The sequence below is a fragment of the Anser anser genome (assembly GCF_964211835.1).
Source record: "Anser anser genome assembly, chromosome: 21".
Taxonomy (NCBI): Eukaryota; Metazoa; Chordata; class Aves; order Anseriformes; family Anatidae; genus Anser; species Anser anser.
The window spans coordinates 6,794,748-6,809,916 of NC_139742.1; the positions used below are offsets into that span (position 1 = coordinate 6,794,748).

At 49.4% G+C, this 15,169-nt stretch overlaps 2 protein-coding genes across 2 annotated transcripts; both read left to right on the forward strand.

Moving 5' to 3' along the window:
• The first annotated feature begins 51 nt into the window (after positions 1–51).
• Positions 52–12,205, forward strand: TBC1D13 (TBC1 domain family member 13). Its single transcript, XM_083807938.1, has 12 exons — positions 52–149; positions 240–313; positions 588–628; positions 1,120–1,181; positions 1,478–1,577; positions 2,947–3,029; positions 3,188–3,347; positions 4,137–4,344; positions 5,083–5,246; positions 6,726–6,886; positions 7,116–7,173; positions 8,166–12,205. The coding sequence occupies exons 1-12, from the start codon at positions 127–129 to the stop codon at positions 8,229–8,231; spliced, it is 1,200 nt and encodes a 399-aa protein (XP_083664064.1). The 5' UTR covers positions 52–126; the 3' UTR covers positions 8,232–12,205.
• A 146-nt stretch (positions 12,206–12,351) lies between these two features.
• Positions 12,352–14,974, forward strand: ENDOG (endonuclease G). Its single transcript, XM_083807944.1, has 3 exons — positions 12,352–12,876; positions 13,441–13,550; positions 14,242–14,974. The coding sequence occupies exons 1-3, from the start codon at positions 12,364–12,366 to the stop codon at positions 14,525–14,527; spliced, it is 909 nt and encodes a 302-aa protein (XP_083664070.1). The 5' UTR covers positions 12,352–12,363; the 3' UTR covers positions 14,528–14,974.
• The last annotated feature ends 195 nt before the right edge of the window (positions 14,975–15,169 follow it).

The window sequence follows — 15,169 nt, forward strand, 5'->3', positions numbered from 1 at the left end:
GTGGGCGGGGCTTAGCGCGCGATGGGCGGGGCCTAGCGCGGGGTGGGCGGGGTTGTGGGCGGGGCTCTGTTTAGCCCCGCCCCCCGCGGGCCGTGATTCCAGCCGGAGCGCTGCCGCGGGGCCGCCATGTCGCGGCTGCACCGGAGCCGGTGGGGGCCGGGGGGGGGGGGGGGGTGTCGGGGGTGTGGGGGTGGTGCGCGGTTCCCGGCCGTTGCTCACGGTTCCCTCCCTCCCCTCAGCATCGCCGACTTCCAGGAGGTGCTCGGCGAGCCCACGGTGGCCCTGGCGAAGCTCCGCGATCTCTGCTTCAGCGGTGAGTTCTCCCTCGGGGGGGGCCCTGCGGGGGTGGGCTCCGGGCTGCGAAGCGATCGGTTCCCGGCCGTGCTCCCCCTGCCAGGCCGCAGCGCGCCCGTGTCCGGCCCTGTTGGGCCGCCCTGCCCCGCAGCCAGCCCCGGGCAGCGCTCTCCGTGCCTCCCGGGGAGGGAATAAAGCGCTGCCCCGCCGGTTCGGGGGGGGGTCGGGGGCGGTGACAGCAGGCAGGGTGAGGAGGTGGGCTAACGGTTGTCTTTCTGCCTGCTGTTCCACAGGGATTCCCTTCGATGGGGGGCTGCGCTGCCTCTGCTGGAAGGTGGGTTCTGCTTGGGGCGCTTTGTTTCTCGCAAGTGGTGCTTTGGGTTCTTTAAGTGCACGCACGGTATTTTTGAGCTCTCAGAGCCAACAGAAAATAACGATGTGGATCTTAAAAGCCGCTCTAAATTGACAATAATTTGTGGAGATCAGCACTGGCACGGTGACAGGAGCGTTTAACGACACATTACGGCCATCGCTTCTGACGATCGAAATTGGCTGGCTGCTCTCTGCATGAGCACAGCCCGCAGTATAACCTGGGAGTGCACCTCAGTCACGTTTGCTATTGATCAACACTCTGAGTAGGCCTGTGTTGAAAACCAGTCCCTGAAACATTCCTGACTGCCATTTGGCAAAGATATAAACCTTATGGAGTTAACTTCCCGTATTTTCAGAACACCAGCTCTAGCCGCTCTGTTTGGTTTGCTCATCTTACAGGTCTGATAGCTCATGCTCCAAACACTAACGTGCGTGCGTCTGTTTTCTGTACAGATACTCCTGAACTACCTCCCTTTAGAGAAAGCCTTATGGAGCTCTTTGCTGAAGAAGCAGAGGTGAGGACATCCATACTTGCTCCTTTATTTCTGACGGTATCTACGGAGAAGGGGAATGGTTCCTTAAATAATTGAGTACCTTCATAAATTGAATTGTTCTCGTGTGGAATGCACTGTTCTGTAGTCTGTCTCTTGGGGTCAGTGGACTGAACTCTTCAGCTGAACTCAGCTGAAGAGAAAATCAAATGCTTTCTGGCTGAGCAGAGCGGTGCAAGGATATCTGTTTGAACTCAGTCTGGGTTCTTACGTTGATGTAATTCTTTGCTTCGTGACAAATTCCTCTTTCCCTCCTGAAGGGATCTGTATTCCCAGTTCCTAAAAGAAATGATCATCCAGCCTGGGATTGCCAAAGCCAACCTGGGTGTTTCAAGGGAAGATGTGACCTTAGAAGATCACGTAAGTGCTGTTAACCTTCGTGTTGCAGGAAATTCTCCAGAGCTATATGTTGTTCTGGCGTCTGGACTCCTATGCTGCTCTTGTCTCTGTTCACAGACTATTTTGCCCTGTTAGCAGGAGGATGGTTCCTAGGTACCAGCCCTGCGTTTGTGTCTTAGTAGCTTTTAGTGTGAATTACTGGCAGAGCACCAATAGTTACGAAGCTGTTTTCAGCTATGCATGTATCTTCTCTTCTCCTTTGGGGCTAACTGTCCAGCCTATGGGTCTCCTAGGGAAGAAGAGAGGCTCACAAGAGGTTCCTCTAGCAAAGAGATGCTTTCCTGGGAAGCTCTTTCCGTGGGTGGGCTCAGAACAGGCTGCTCTGAACAGAGGGTGTAGAAGAGGCAGCAGAGTTGAGCTGGACTATAGCACGGGAGGCAGGAGATTTAATTTATTTCCAATTCTGCTGATGACTGACTTTTTTTTAATTTGTTGACTGTTTCCTGCATCCTTTTTTACTTCTCTGAAAGTGCCGTTAAGTTTGTGTCAAGGCAGGGGATGAAGTAATAACTGGTCAGAAGAGGCTGTAAAATGATAGAACTGCTTCCATGGCTTATCCTGAACGTAAACTTCTCTGCTAGTGTACAGTCATCTGTGCTGCTGTGATCTCTGGAGGCCTTGGTGCTGTAAAACCATCATTGTTGTAACACTCCATGCACTGGCAGGTTATAGTGATCTTTGGATCTCTCGGAACTTTTTTTTTTCCCTCTTCTCTCTCAGCTGACTGTTAAGTTTGCATGAGTCTTAACCTGGAGAGAAGAAAGTGCACATAGGGGAGGGGGAGCTGAGTTTGTCATATTGGAAAACTGATCGCACAGGGGATAGGTTGTTTGTGTTAATAATGTATTTCCTTTTTCCTGGGCACAACGGTGATGTTTAATCAGCCTTCTCCAGAGCTGAGATAGCGGGTTAAACTTGTAACTCCTACCCACCCACACACCACTTGTGGTTAACTCTTGTGCTAAGTACAAAGACCGTCTCCGTTAGACAGGTTGGAGTTGCAATCAAGAATCTTGTTGACAGAGAACAGGATACTTGGTTTGGGAGCAAAGTCGCTAAGAGGCAGGTGAAAAGGGATTGGAAATGTTGGCTTCTGCCTGAGTGAACGTGCATGCTCACTTGTCTTTCAAGCTCTGACCTGCTTCCGGCGCTGTGCGTACTGTCTGAAGAAGCAGCACTAAACAAGAGAAAGTTTAAACCTGATGTGCTAGGAACGTGCTGGTACCAGCTGACAAAGGGACAGCAGAAATGTTAAATCAATATGTGTTTACTGAAGATTTTGGTATCTGTGAAGCATGCTTGGTTTTGCTTCTGTTTTGTATTTCTTTAGCCCCTCAATCCAAACCCAGACAGTCGATGGAATACTTACTTCAAGGATAATGAAGTGCTTCTCCAGATAGACAAAGATGTCAGGTATGTGAGGCATAACGACTCGGGTTTCTGAACCAGAGTGGTTTGGTTAATACTTTGTACTTTGAAAATCAAGTTTAATATTAAACTGAACTTTCAATTTGACATGAGGCATGTACTTCCTTCTTCTTGTGCCTGATTTCCTCCTGTATCCATCCTAGGAGGCTGTACCCTGACATGGCGTTCTTCCAGCGCCCAACGGATTACCCCTGCCTGTTGATCCTGGACCCCCAAAACGAGTTTGAGACGCTGCGCAAGCGGGTGGAGCAGACCACGCTCAAGTCGCAGACGGTGGCACGAAACCGCAGTGGGGTTACAAATGTGAGATCTAGGTGTGGGCTGCCCGTGGGGCAAGGCGTCTTAGCTGATAAGGCGAATGGTGGTTCCTGGCCGTTTTTCTGTGTTTGGCTCTGCTGCGTGGAGGAATTGTGTGAATACCCCAGCAGATACTGTGCATTCTGGTGGCTGGACGGCTTTAAAGAGCCATTTGATGTATCTGATGGTTGTAGGGTTTATAGGTACATTTAATTTTAAGGATTATTTTTTTCCTGAGTTGCAGGAAGGTGCAAATATTTTATGCCTGACGTGTGCCTTCCTGAGTGAGAACAAAGCAGTGAAGGGTTAGTTTACTCAATCTGAATTTATGTAGCCTTCCAGAGCTGGATCTCCTAAAACTGCATTTAGGAAAAGAGTGTATATGCTGAAGTGTGTGTTGTGTTTTTCCTCTTTCACAAGCATCACAATATTAAGTGCTACACACTTGGTGTTGGGGAAGGTGGCTAGCTGCTGCAGCAGAACTGTGCTTTTTCCTACGTTTCTAACAAAGAGGTGGAACTGCTGTGTTTTCTTCCTGTATGGGATCAGGTGATGCAATGATTCAGGGGAACTGTTGCAGCACAGACTGCTTTGTTCATCAGGGTTAGGCAGCACTAAGGACTGAGTGCCTTTGTGCTTTGTTGAGGTGCTTGGTTTATGTGAATGCCTGACTGCTTGGTGCACGCTGCCCAAATCTTCGGGGAACTACGTGCCTTCAAAGCCAAGCTCGTCACGTGTAAAACTCTGTGCCAGTTGGTTACCCTGAATCAGTCCTACTCTTGCCTTGCTCTTCAGGTGAGCTCCCCTCTTAAAACATCTCCTAATTCTCTGAGTGAGTACGAAGTTCTGCCCAACGGCTGCGAAGCTCACTGGGAAGTGGTGGAGCGAATCCTTTTCATCTATGCCAAGCTGAACCCCGGGATAGCGTATGTGCAGGGGATGAATGAAATAGTGGGGCCTCTTTACTATACCTTTGCTACAGATCCTAACAGTGAGTGGAAAGGTGAGAGACTCTTTTGAATGCTCAGTAATGGCTGGTGTACTGCATGCTCTCTGTGTAAAGAAATGTCTTGGGAGTAAGACTCTAAACAACTCAGTTTTGACTGATCAGGCAAAAAAAAAAAAAAGGCAAATGCAGCAAGAGATGAGGACTCTGAAATCACAGCAAACTGACAGAAACCGAATGGGCTGTGGGTGGTGAGGGTATGAGAAGTGAGGATTTGGGGTTTTTTGTTTTGCATGGATCTAAGTTGTACTTCCTGACTGAAACCTAAAATCCCTTTAGAAGCTCTTGTTTGCTTGTTCTATAAATACCTTGGGAGAGAGGGGTGCTTCTTCTTGTTCTGTTTTTGTCTTTTTTTTTTAATTAAAAAAAAATGGGGAGAGAAGAAGAATGGAGTGGGAGTACTTTGCCTGTTGCTTTTATTTCACAGAGCTCTGAGGGTGTGCCGTGATGGCAGGGAGAGCAGATGGTGTTCTCAGGCATAGATAACTGCTTCTTGACCCTGTGTCATGAAGACCTTGTGTTGCACGCAGGGTCTGTATTTGCAGTGGCTTTGTAGATATTTCTACTCAAAAAAAAAAAAAGTGTGGTCTCATCCTAGACCAAGCAAGCCAAGGTCTTGAGATAGATTACTTAAGTCAAGTACAGCAACCAGGTTATTGAACAAAAGCAGTTCTGTGTACCTCTGACAGTGATGCTTCCTCTATGCCCCCGTTAACTTTTTTTTTCCTTCCCCAGAACATGCTGAAGCTGACACATTTTTCTGCTTTACCAACCTAATGGCCGAAATTCGGGACAACTTCATTAAGAGCTTGGATGATTCTCAGTGTGGTATAACCTACAAAATGGAGAAGGTCTACTCCACCCTGAAGGAAAAAGACGTGGAGCTGTATTTGAAACTGGTGAGGAGCTATGTGTTTCTCTGAGTCTTGGTAGGAATGTGGGGAAAGCAGCTTATTAGTGTATTTAAATGTCAGCCAATTCTGTTAAACTGTTACTGGGCTTGAATGGAAAGGTTAAGAGGCTCTGTGAAGGCGTTTGCCAATAGGACATAGAGGCTGTCTTATCTATAAGCTTGAAACAAGCTCTCCTTGGAGAAAGCCTAGAGTGAGCTGACACAGCAAGGCTCTCCTCCCCTGCTTGACTGAAAGCAAACAATGCAGTCACAGTCAGCAGCTCTGCAACAACCAAGGTGACTTGGCCACCCTCCCTCGTCACCTGGGTTGAAGTTTAGTGGGAGCTGTAAACATGAGTTTTGCTCTAAAGTCCCCTGGGATTTGAGGTTAAAGGAATCGTGCCTCAGTCTTCAAAAGCAGAACAAAAAACCTCCCCACCTCTTGCCCTCTTCTGTTGTCATTGGATGCCCTGACAACACTAACTTAAACTTCATGGCGGTCATTCCAGAAGTAAACTGAAATCCTGTACCATCCCACTCGCCTAATTCTATCGTTCTCCTTCATTCAGGGATCTCAGAGTGCCGTGGTTTGGTGTGGGTTTTGTAGAACATCAAAAGGCAGCTTTTGTTGCAAACCTCCCTTAGGTCTTGCAGTCCATTTGGTGCCAAAATCTAACAAGAATTTGGAAAGTGTGAACTGTTCTTGTTATTCCAACCTTCACCAAATCACTATGATTTTTGCAAGATGTGTTTCTTCTACAGTCCAACAGATGATCTGTAAGCACAGTGACACAACTCACGATGTTGCCTGAAGACTCTTTCAGTGGGGAGAGAATAAACTGCTTACTGTTTGGCTGCCAGGAAATGGTCTCGGCTATGCAGCAACTTAAGAATGTCATCAGGATCCTGAGCTTGTTTGACCTTGCTTAAACTTATGGTCCCTGGGATTTGATAGCAAAAAAACAAGAAAGCTGTGGGCTAGGAGTGCTTACAATATGTTTTATTGACCATCAGTGTGAACTCTGTTCCATGTTTTGTTTCTTTTTGTGAGCAGTAAACCCTTGATAAATACAGGGCTTCTGGAAAGGAGAGGAAATCCTGACAAAACAGTGCCTCTGCTAGAGGGGGAGGGCTGCGGCTTTGCAGATAAAATGTTATTCAAATGGGAAATTAAAATTACTTGGCAAGTTTAACTGAACTAACACAAACAGTGCCTTCAGGAAGAAAAGCTTCCTTTACTTGTGTCTTAGAGGAGCATTTTCTTGCTTTGTAGACTTGGAACTTAGTTGCATTGAAAATCTTTCTTTCAATATAGCTTGAATGTGAGGGCCTTCAAAGGAAGCAGTGGTTTTGCTGCTGTACTGATAGGAGTTGGCAGCCTAGAGCTATATTAGGGTGGAGATGGGGATAGAAACAAGGGGTGCACCTCTTGGAGGGAGTAGGCCAAGAGCATGTATTCATTCTTTGCCTGGTGCATGTCTGACAGCAAGAACAGAACATCAAACCCCAGTTCTTTGCCTTCCGCTGGCTGACGCTGCTCTTGTCCCAAGAGTTTCTGCTGCCAGATGTCATCCGTATCTGGGACTCCCTCTTTGCTGATGAAAAGCGCTTTGATTTTCTTCTCCTCGTCTGTTGTGCCATGTTGACGTAAGTACAGAGGTAGCCTTCCTGCTCTTTTTTTTCTCTCATTTAATGAAATCCCTGGATCCAGGAGTTCCACGGGCATGTGTTAATGCACCTAGTGAGTAGGTCACAGACATTTGTCACAATGGTAGTGAAAGTGTTCTCAAAAGCCTCTATAAAGGCGCAGTGTAGTCAATTTTTAGAGTCCCTCTGTAAAGAGCGAAAAGTAGCTGGACTAATTTCCATCTTTCAGACTAATCCGGGATCAGTTGCTGGAAGGAGACTTCACTTTGAATATGAGGCTGCTACAGGTAAGGATTAAATAGAGTGGGCATGGGGGGAATTTGGGGAATCTTGAAATAGAGAGGGTGGTGGTAGGCCTGGCTGAGGAGAAGTACCGGATTTCTGATGGCTGCTTGCAGAAAAATCTTAAGGTTGTTCTTATAGCACGCTCATTATTGGAAATATGAATCTTTGCGTACTGTGGTCCCTACCACCCACAGGGAAACTTAACTCGCTTGAGGTGAATGACTGCCTTCACCTCCTTGGTGGTGTTCTCTCTGCTCCCTGTGTTGTTAATTGGGCTTTCACTTCCACGTACAGAATGTGGTTGTGTGCTACCTGTGTTGTCTTCCCAGCTTTGTATGGATCTCTTCTCCTTCCTCCCCCTTCCTAGTGCTAGAATAGCAATGAGCTCTGTTTCAGAGAGTAATATTCCTTCTCTGGTCTGCTGTTGGTGGGGCACAGTGCTGTTGTCTGGAGCCCAGTACTACCATTAACATGCAGCCTTCTTTCGCATGTGCTCCCTTTCTAGTCTACAGAGAAATCCTCATAGACTAGAGGCTTTTAGCATTAAAAAAAATAAATGTTTTCCAGCAAAGTTCTGAAGCCCTATGTGACAACGTCAAATTTGTTGGCCAGAGGCTTTTGTTTAGCTCTGAGATCTGTGAGAGCCCAAGGTTGAGAACACCTTCGCAGAACAGCAGGATATCTCTGATTCTGCCAGTTCCTGCTTTGGGCTGTGCAAGGTACTGGCTTTGATAAGGTGTTTTGGCATGAAGATAGCCCTTGTAGCAGGCCAGCTGACTGTACCCTTGGAGGACGAGCTACAAAAACTTCTTCAAGGGTATCAGGGTTTGATCAGATACAAAACAGGAAGCTGGTAACTGTTAGGGGAGTAACTGAACATGACAATGTGTTATAATAGGTGAAGAATGCTACTGCCAAGGTTTACTGTACTTAGGTGGAATGAAGTGTGCAGGAAATGTTAAGCTGGCACTTAAATCGCTTTTCTTTAACATAGGATTATCCTATCTCTGATGTTCACCTGATTTTGACGAAGGCAAAGGAACTTCAGGATTCCAAATAGTCCATGAGCTTAACAAAAGGTGTTGGAGAAACTGTATGGCAGTGGATCCTAGGAGATGCCCCTGTGAAGCGTGGCGCATTAAAACTCCTAGCGGTCTCTGCAGGACTTCAGGTTTTGCATTTGGGCTACTGGCCACCTTGAGGACTTCCTTCTACTCTATTTATTAGGTCAAGGACTGATTACTTCCCCATCTGCTTGGGTCCTGCACTCCAGATTTCTCAAACTTCAAATGCCTCTGTGCTGCCAAAAGCAGTTCTTTGTATCTTTTTTAATGACTTTGAGTGGAGAAAGAAACCATCTGTCAGCATATCCCTCAAGAAGTGGACTCCTGCATCAAGAAGGTAGCTCATGTGTAGTAACTTCTGATGGGGAAGGGACAGGCTGGATCCAGTGGATTTTGGTGGGTGAGTATAGAAGGATCTTTCTCCTGTGAATAGAATGTATCCCAACGAAGTTACACACCCTGCTATTCAAGTAGCTTCTGGATTCTTCTCCCTCGTGTCTGCACTTAGCCATCCCTGGGGTGCGCAAAAAAAAAAGATTGCATCAGCTTCTGGTGAGCGTCATCTGGCATCGAGCAGTTTGGACCCCTTCACGTGGGAAAGAGATCTGGAGAAGCTGGGATGGGAAGACATCACTACAGCTGCCAGCTTTGTGCACCGAAACTGCCTGAACCCAGAATGGCCTTACCAAGAAGGTCTCCTTGAAAGCAAGGCTGCAGTGGTTTTAATCGATGAGTGAAGTGTAGCTTGAAGTCAAGCCTTACTACGCACAGCCTTAGAGCAGGAGCTTGTTGCTGCAGGGAGGCGGAGGCCTCAAGCTGCTTTCCTGTCTCTGAACTGGGGCATATCCAGCTACAATCAGGATTCCGAAACACAAGAAACAAGCATCTATTTGCATGAAGACAGCTATATTTAGGGACTTATACAGGCACGGCATTGGGGTTTACTGCCTCAGTGGCTTGCACAGTATTACCCCGCATAAGCTCTGGTCATGGTAACCTTGGTGTTGTCTCATAGCACTTCTTGCCAAGAAGGGACACGTTACAGGTCTGAGCTACAAGTAAGAGTCCTTTTCCGGTGCAATCCAGTGGGCATACAAGCATTTCAGTCGTTAGCTGACTCTTGGGGCTGATCCACATCCTCTGTACCAGTCCTGTTGGAGTGACAGTCATGAGCTGGACACTTGTCCCTCCTGAGAGGGAAGCTACTTCGTTCTGAATACTGTAGAGCAGGCTTAGGTGAACATCGACGAAGACAAACTATGGAAAGAACTGCTAACCTGCCAGCGGTGTCAAGCTGATCAGGAACCATAACCTCAAAGGGAGAAACTGCCAGCACCCAGGTGCTTGGGTTGTGCAGAAGCTCTTGAGTGAAAGCTAATCCGGCATGCTTTACCCTCTTTCTGTGCTGTGCTGGCTCACCCCTGCATAGCTGTTTGACACTGCGATTTTCGGTATTTATGGGTATTGATTTGTTAAAGGTCAGTCATCTTTCTAAGAGCTGCTTAAGCTGCTGGTGGCCTACAACGGCCCTACCAAGAGGGATGTTGTCAGCCTTTAGCTGTTTTACCAGTATTACTTCCTTCACTGAAGGCCAGTTCTTTGCAGGTAACTGTAATTCTCATAAGGCTGTGTGGGGAGACTGGCAGACAGGTTGATGCATGTCCCCATGTTCTTGTTAGCAATCCCAAGCAATCTCTCTGCCTCTTTAGAAGGTGCTCGAGTGACACTGGTGCAGCCAGGTGTTGCTGCTGTGGTGGACCATGAGCAACTGAAGGCTTAAAACAATCTAATTAATAACTGTGGCTAACAGCATCCCTCTTTGCTGCAGTCCTTTTAGAGGGTAGAGTTTTCCTCTGAGAAAAACGGAATTGAAGGACCAGGACAGCTGTGTGATGGAGCATCGTGTCAGCTCTAGCAGCTGGATGGATATTCTTCCTGCCTTTATCACTGCGCTGTTCTAGTTGGTCTCAGCTGCTGGGTACCTGCACTACAGAGGCCGGTTGTCAGACCTCACATGGCCAAACTGCTAGATGGTAGCCACAAATGTGGAACCAGAGGGTCAGACTCTTAGCAGAGTTGGACCTCCTCCAAAACACTCTTCTGAATATTGCTGTAGCTCTCAAACCTTCCATGCACAATCTCCCTGTATGCCTTTGCCGGCCATTTTGGGTCCCCCTTGCAAGTGCTTACTGTGTGGTTTCTCACTGGTAACAGCAGCTTCCGTGAGGGCTCCTGCTCTGAAAGCTGAGAGTCTCCTTAAAAGCTCAGAAGGCAGCAGGCAAATGAGGATCAAAACATTCCTTGTGGATGAACTCCTTGTTTTCAGAGTCACGTCTGGGCCCTGAGGTTGGCCTCCACTGCATTGGGGTCAGCCAGCTCAGAGCCATGTGTGGGGCTGGAGCATTGCAAACGCTTGAGGAAGACACCGTGGAGGTGGGTACTGGAGCACCAGTGTCTGCTGCTGGCTGGTACAGGTGTCGTGCTGTCTCTTCCCTTCCTAGGTGTCCAAGGGCTTATTATGCTGTTTTATTTCTCTTCAGGAGGTGATGGTGAACACTTTTAAAAGGAGTTTGCAGTGGTTTAACAGGATGAGATGAGAGCTTTGGCTGCTGGAAAGGTTCTCTGGGATAAATTCAATAGCTTTATCCAGACAAGCCTATGGCTGCTAAACTGGTTAATTTGAGTTCTTCTTTGGGGAAAACTTTTAACAACTTTGATACACCCAGGCAGGCTGGTTCCTACATGAAAAGCTGTTTTATGTCCCTCCTTCTCCCTCTGCTGTGTGGCAGGACTTTGTTCTGCTGCCGGAAGGGGCTTTGAAGGGAGTTGTTCTACTTTTCAATGACTTGGGCCATCCATTTCTTTATTCCAAGACTTGCCCCTTTCTTTAAGAGCAGAAATGGATTTTCTGAGGGGAGAAAAAGTCTTGTTCCCAGCTTTCGAATCACCTCATTAGTTTCCGTGTATTCATTCCTCAAAGGCTGTTTGTGATGATTTTAATTTTTTTTTTTTTTTTGAGGTCAGATAGCATTAACTAGCTTATGGTTGTTCCTGGCTTGTGTGGCCAAGTAGCACTTGTGCCATCCTGGGGATGTTTCCTCCTCTGACTTCTTTCAGTCTGAAGGTGCTGCAGGAGCAGTTCTTTGGGTCAGAAGGTGGGAGCCCGGGGTGCCTTGAGGGTGCCTTGTTTCATAGGGGCCTGAACAGGGGATGTTTAAATAGCTCTTAGGAAGCGTTCCTCACAGGTGGCACTGCTGCTGGGCGGGATGAGAGGATCTTCAACTAGGAGGAAAATTAGGGTGCTACGGTGGATGTGGGGACCTGAGCCTTCCCTGGGAGGAGGAGGTCCAGGACCTTCACCGTGCTGCAGTTCAGGCTCCTGGGAACTTTGTGTCTTTGCCAGTGGGGTAGAAGGACCGGGATACCGGAGATGAAGTTGTTGATGATGGTTGTGCAGAATGATAGAGTTTGAATTCTGGGACCTCACGGGGAATTATTCACGCTTCGGCAGTGAGTGGGATAAAGGCCAGGAGCTGACTGGGGGCAGTCTGGGGTGTTTGGGATAGCAGAGGCTGTCTCCCTTAGTGAGGGTCAGTGACTGTTCTCGGGGCGCTCTCCTACACTACCCTTCCCCAGGAAGAGAGGAACGCACCTGGCGGTTTGTCAAATAACACTTTTTTTTTTTCTTTTCCTTTACCTTGTCTGGAAAGAATTGCCAGAACAGGGTGCAGAGAACACTTCATCACTCTAAAACTACTTCTTTTATGCTTCTTTTTAAACACTATTTTTATAACGCTTCCTTTAGTGAGACGGGGGGAGGAGGCTTTGTGCTGCCACCCGTCACTGAGCGAGGCCGTGCGGGGCGGCAGCGGGAGCTCCGTGTGGCGGGGCTGCTGCCGCCCCTTGTCCTCGTACCGCCCGTGGCCGGGCCCAGCGCCGCGCTGCGTCCCAATAAAGTGATTTCTTTGCACACCGCTGCCGGCTGCGCTTCTGTGGGCACCGCGGGAGGAGCGTGGAGGCCTTGAAGGGGCAATTCCCTTACGGGTGTGTGGCGGCGGCGGCGGGGCGGGCACCGGAAGAGAAAGCCCTTCAGCAGGAACCGCTGGGAGCGGGAGTCGCTGCGGGGCCATGCTGCGGGGCCGCTGGCTGCTGCCCGGGGCCTCCCTGGCTCTGGGCGCGGGGCTGGGAGCAGCGCTCACCACCCTCTGGCAGCGCCGTGAGGGCGATGCGGAGGAGGTGGCGGGGCTGCTGGGCCGCGTGCCCGTGCTGCCCGCGGTGCAGGCAGCAGCAGCAGGCCCACCGGCGGTCACCGGGTCCGGCAGGGTCGAGCTGACCAAGTACGGCCTGCCCGGGTTGGCGCAGCTGCGGAGCCGCGAGTCCTACGTGCTGTGCTACGACCCGCGGAGCCGCAGCGCGCTCTGGGTGATCGAGCAGCTCAACCGGGAGACGCTCAGCGGAGCCTCCGACCGTGCCACCTGCGACTTCCAGGAGGACGACTCGGTGCACGAGTACCACCGCGCCACCAACGCCGACTACCGCGGCAGCGGCTTCGACCGCGGTCACCTGGCGGCCGCCGCCAACCACAAGTGGAGCCAGAAGGCCATGCGGGACACCTTCTACCTCAGCAACGTTGCCCCTCAGGTAGGTCTCGGCCCCCGGGGTGCTGCTGCTAAAAGCCTGGAGCAGCTCTGGCAGAGAGGGGCTGAGGTGACCGCGTTCCCTCGGGGTGGAGGGGGTTCAAAGAATCACGGAATATATTCAGTTAAAAGGGACCCACAAGGATCATTGTGTCCAGCTCCTGACTCCACACAGGGCAACTTAAGAGTTAAATGATGTATCTAAGGGGTGATGATAACGTTGGCCCCAAGAGCTTCTGCAAACAGGCACAAAGGTGGTCCTCGGTAAGGACCTGCCTGGGTGCTTCTAGCCCTGGGAGGGACCCCAGTCAGCGCAGTGTGCTGCGGCTGGACAAATGCTTACAGAGGCTGCAGTCTGAGGCTCGTGGGTTCTGCTGCTGGCTGTGCAAAGCAGGATCTCTGTACGCAGCTTCCAGAGTGCAGGTGGCAGTAGTGACCTTGGCTTGTAGTGCCCCCAAGCACTCCAGAAGTGTTAGAGAAAGGTGGATGTTGTTATGAGGAAAACTCTGAGCAAGGAGGAAGTGCCCTGGTGACTAACTCTACTGTCCGTGTCCACTCGTGTTTTCAGGTTCCTCATTTAAACCAAAATGCCTGGAATAACCTTGAGAAGTACAGCAGGAGCTTGGCAAGGAACAACAAGAATGTCTATGTCTGCACAGGACCTCTTTACCTGCCCAGGTAAACACGAGGACCCGGCTGGGACCACACTCGAGTGATGTCGTGCTGGGAAGGTAAAGCAGGCCGAGGGCTTGCAGCCTCCCAGCTGCTCGAAAACAGGAGCGATCTGCCAAGAGCCCCTTCAGTAGGTGAGACCAGCAGCGTGCAGAGTTTCTGCAGAACTGTGATTTCTTGGGGTTAGGTTCCCATTCAGTCAGTTATTTTGGGAATGCCTAGGGCGGGTTTCTTGAGATACAAGGTAACCTGGTGACTTTTGTTTGCAGTTCTTCCTAATGTAGCAGCATTAAATTAACAGAGTAGACTGCAGAACCCCTCCCTGCAGGATAAAGCTCCCAGGTTTCATTTCATGGACTGTTTGTTCACGTAAGAGCATGACGTTATCTGCAGGGATATTTGTGTAGGACTGTGAAGAGCAGTTCTCACAATCTGGGATCTTTTCACAGCAAGAAATAGCTTGGAAAGGCTGTTAAAGGAGAGACAGTGGGGAAGCGATCTGGGGTGACCAGACCCCGTGTAAAACTCAGCCTCACCATGTCATCCAGCCTCTGTTACAGCAACATCTGTACGGCAGAAGCAAGGCTGCTCCCTGCCATGCTGTGCAGTGGGGGCTCTCTTAGGGTGGTGGTGGAGGGCTGAGGGATGGAGGAGGCACCAGACTGGGGGATAATGTGGGACGTTGCTGTTGGTGCAGGATGGAGGCTGATGGGAAGATGTACGTCAAGTACCAAGTGATTGGGAAGAACAACGTGGCCGTCCCCACACATTTCTTCAAGGTGCTCATCCTGGAAAAGGAGAGTGGGGAGATTGAGCTGCGCTCCTACGTGATGCCCAACAGCCCCGTGGACGAGAACATCCCACTTGAACGGTTCCTGGTTCCCATCGAGAGCATTGAGCGAGCCTCAGGGCTCCTCTTCGTCCCCAACATCTTGAAGAGAACAAGTAACTTGAAAGCCATCACAGCTGGAAACAAGCGTTGAACCCTGACTAAGGAAATCCAGGTATCCTCTGGAAGGGACTGACAGCAGTAGTTCACAATACTTCCTTGAGCAATTTTAAATGCAGGGACTAAGAATCAAAGCAGTGCTTCCTTCAGCCCTTTCCCATTTCATGTAACAGTGAAACACATGCAAAGCATGTCTCAGGGGCAGGTTGCATGGAAGGTTCCTGGGCAGTTCCTGGGCACTTGACAAGTAGTAGTTCTCTAGGATTTGCCCCTAAGCTGCAGTACCTGTGCGTACTCCTGTAGCTCCTTTTGTGTGTGGCTCTTAAAACACAAAGGGAAGTTACTTAATTTCTGTATTGAGCAGGGAAGGACAGCGGCAAGACGGGTACAGGGAGAGGTCCTTGCCTTTCTATGTCCAAAGGGCTGTGTAATTGTTTTATTTCGGAAGTTGGTTTTAGCAGTAAAGCTTTGAAAATCCAAAGTATGGATTGTTTCTTATCTGCTCTTACAGAAGTCCCTGAATAACTCAGCAGGAAAGGGGAAGGGCAAAGCCAGCTTCTCCAGCTGCTTTCCTCTTTGAGCCAAACTGTAACGAGGTATGGTGGTGACGTGCTTTAGCATCACAGAACAGCTTGGGGTGGAAGGGACCTTAAAGATCATCCAGTTAGCTCAGAGC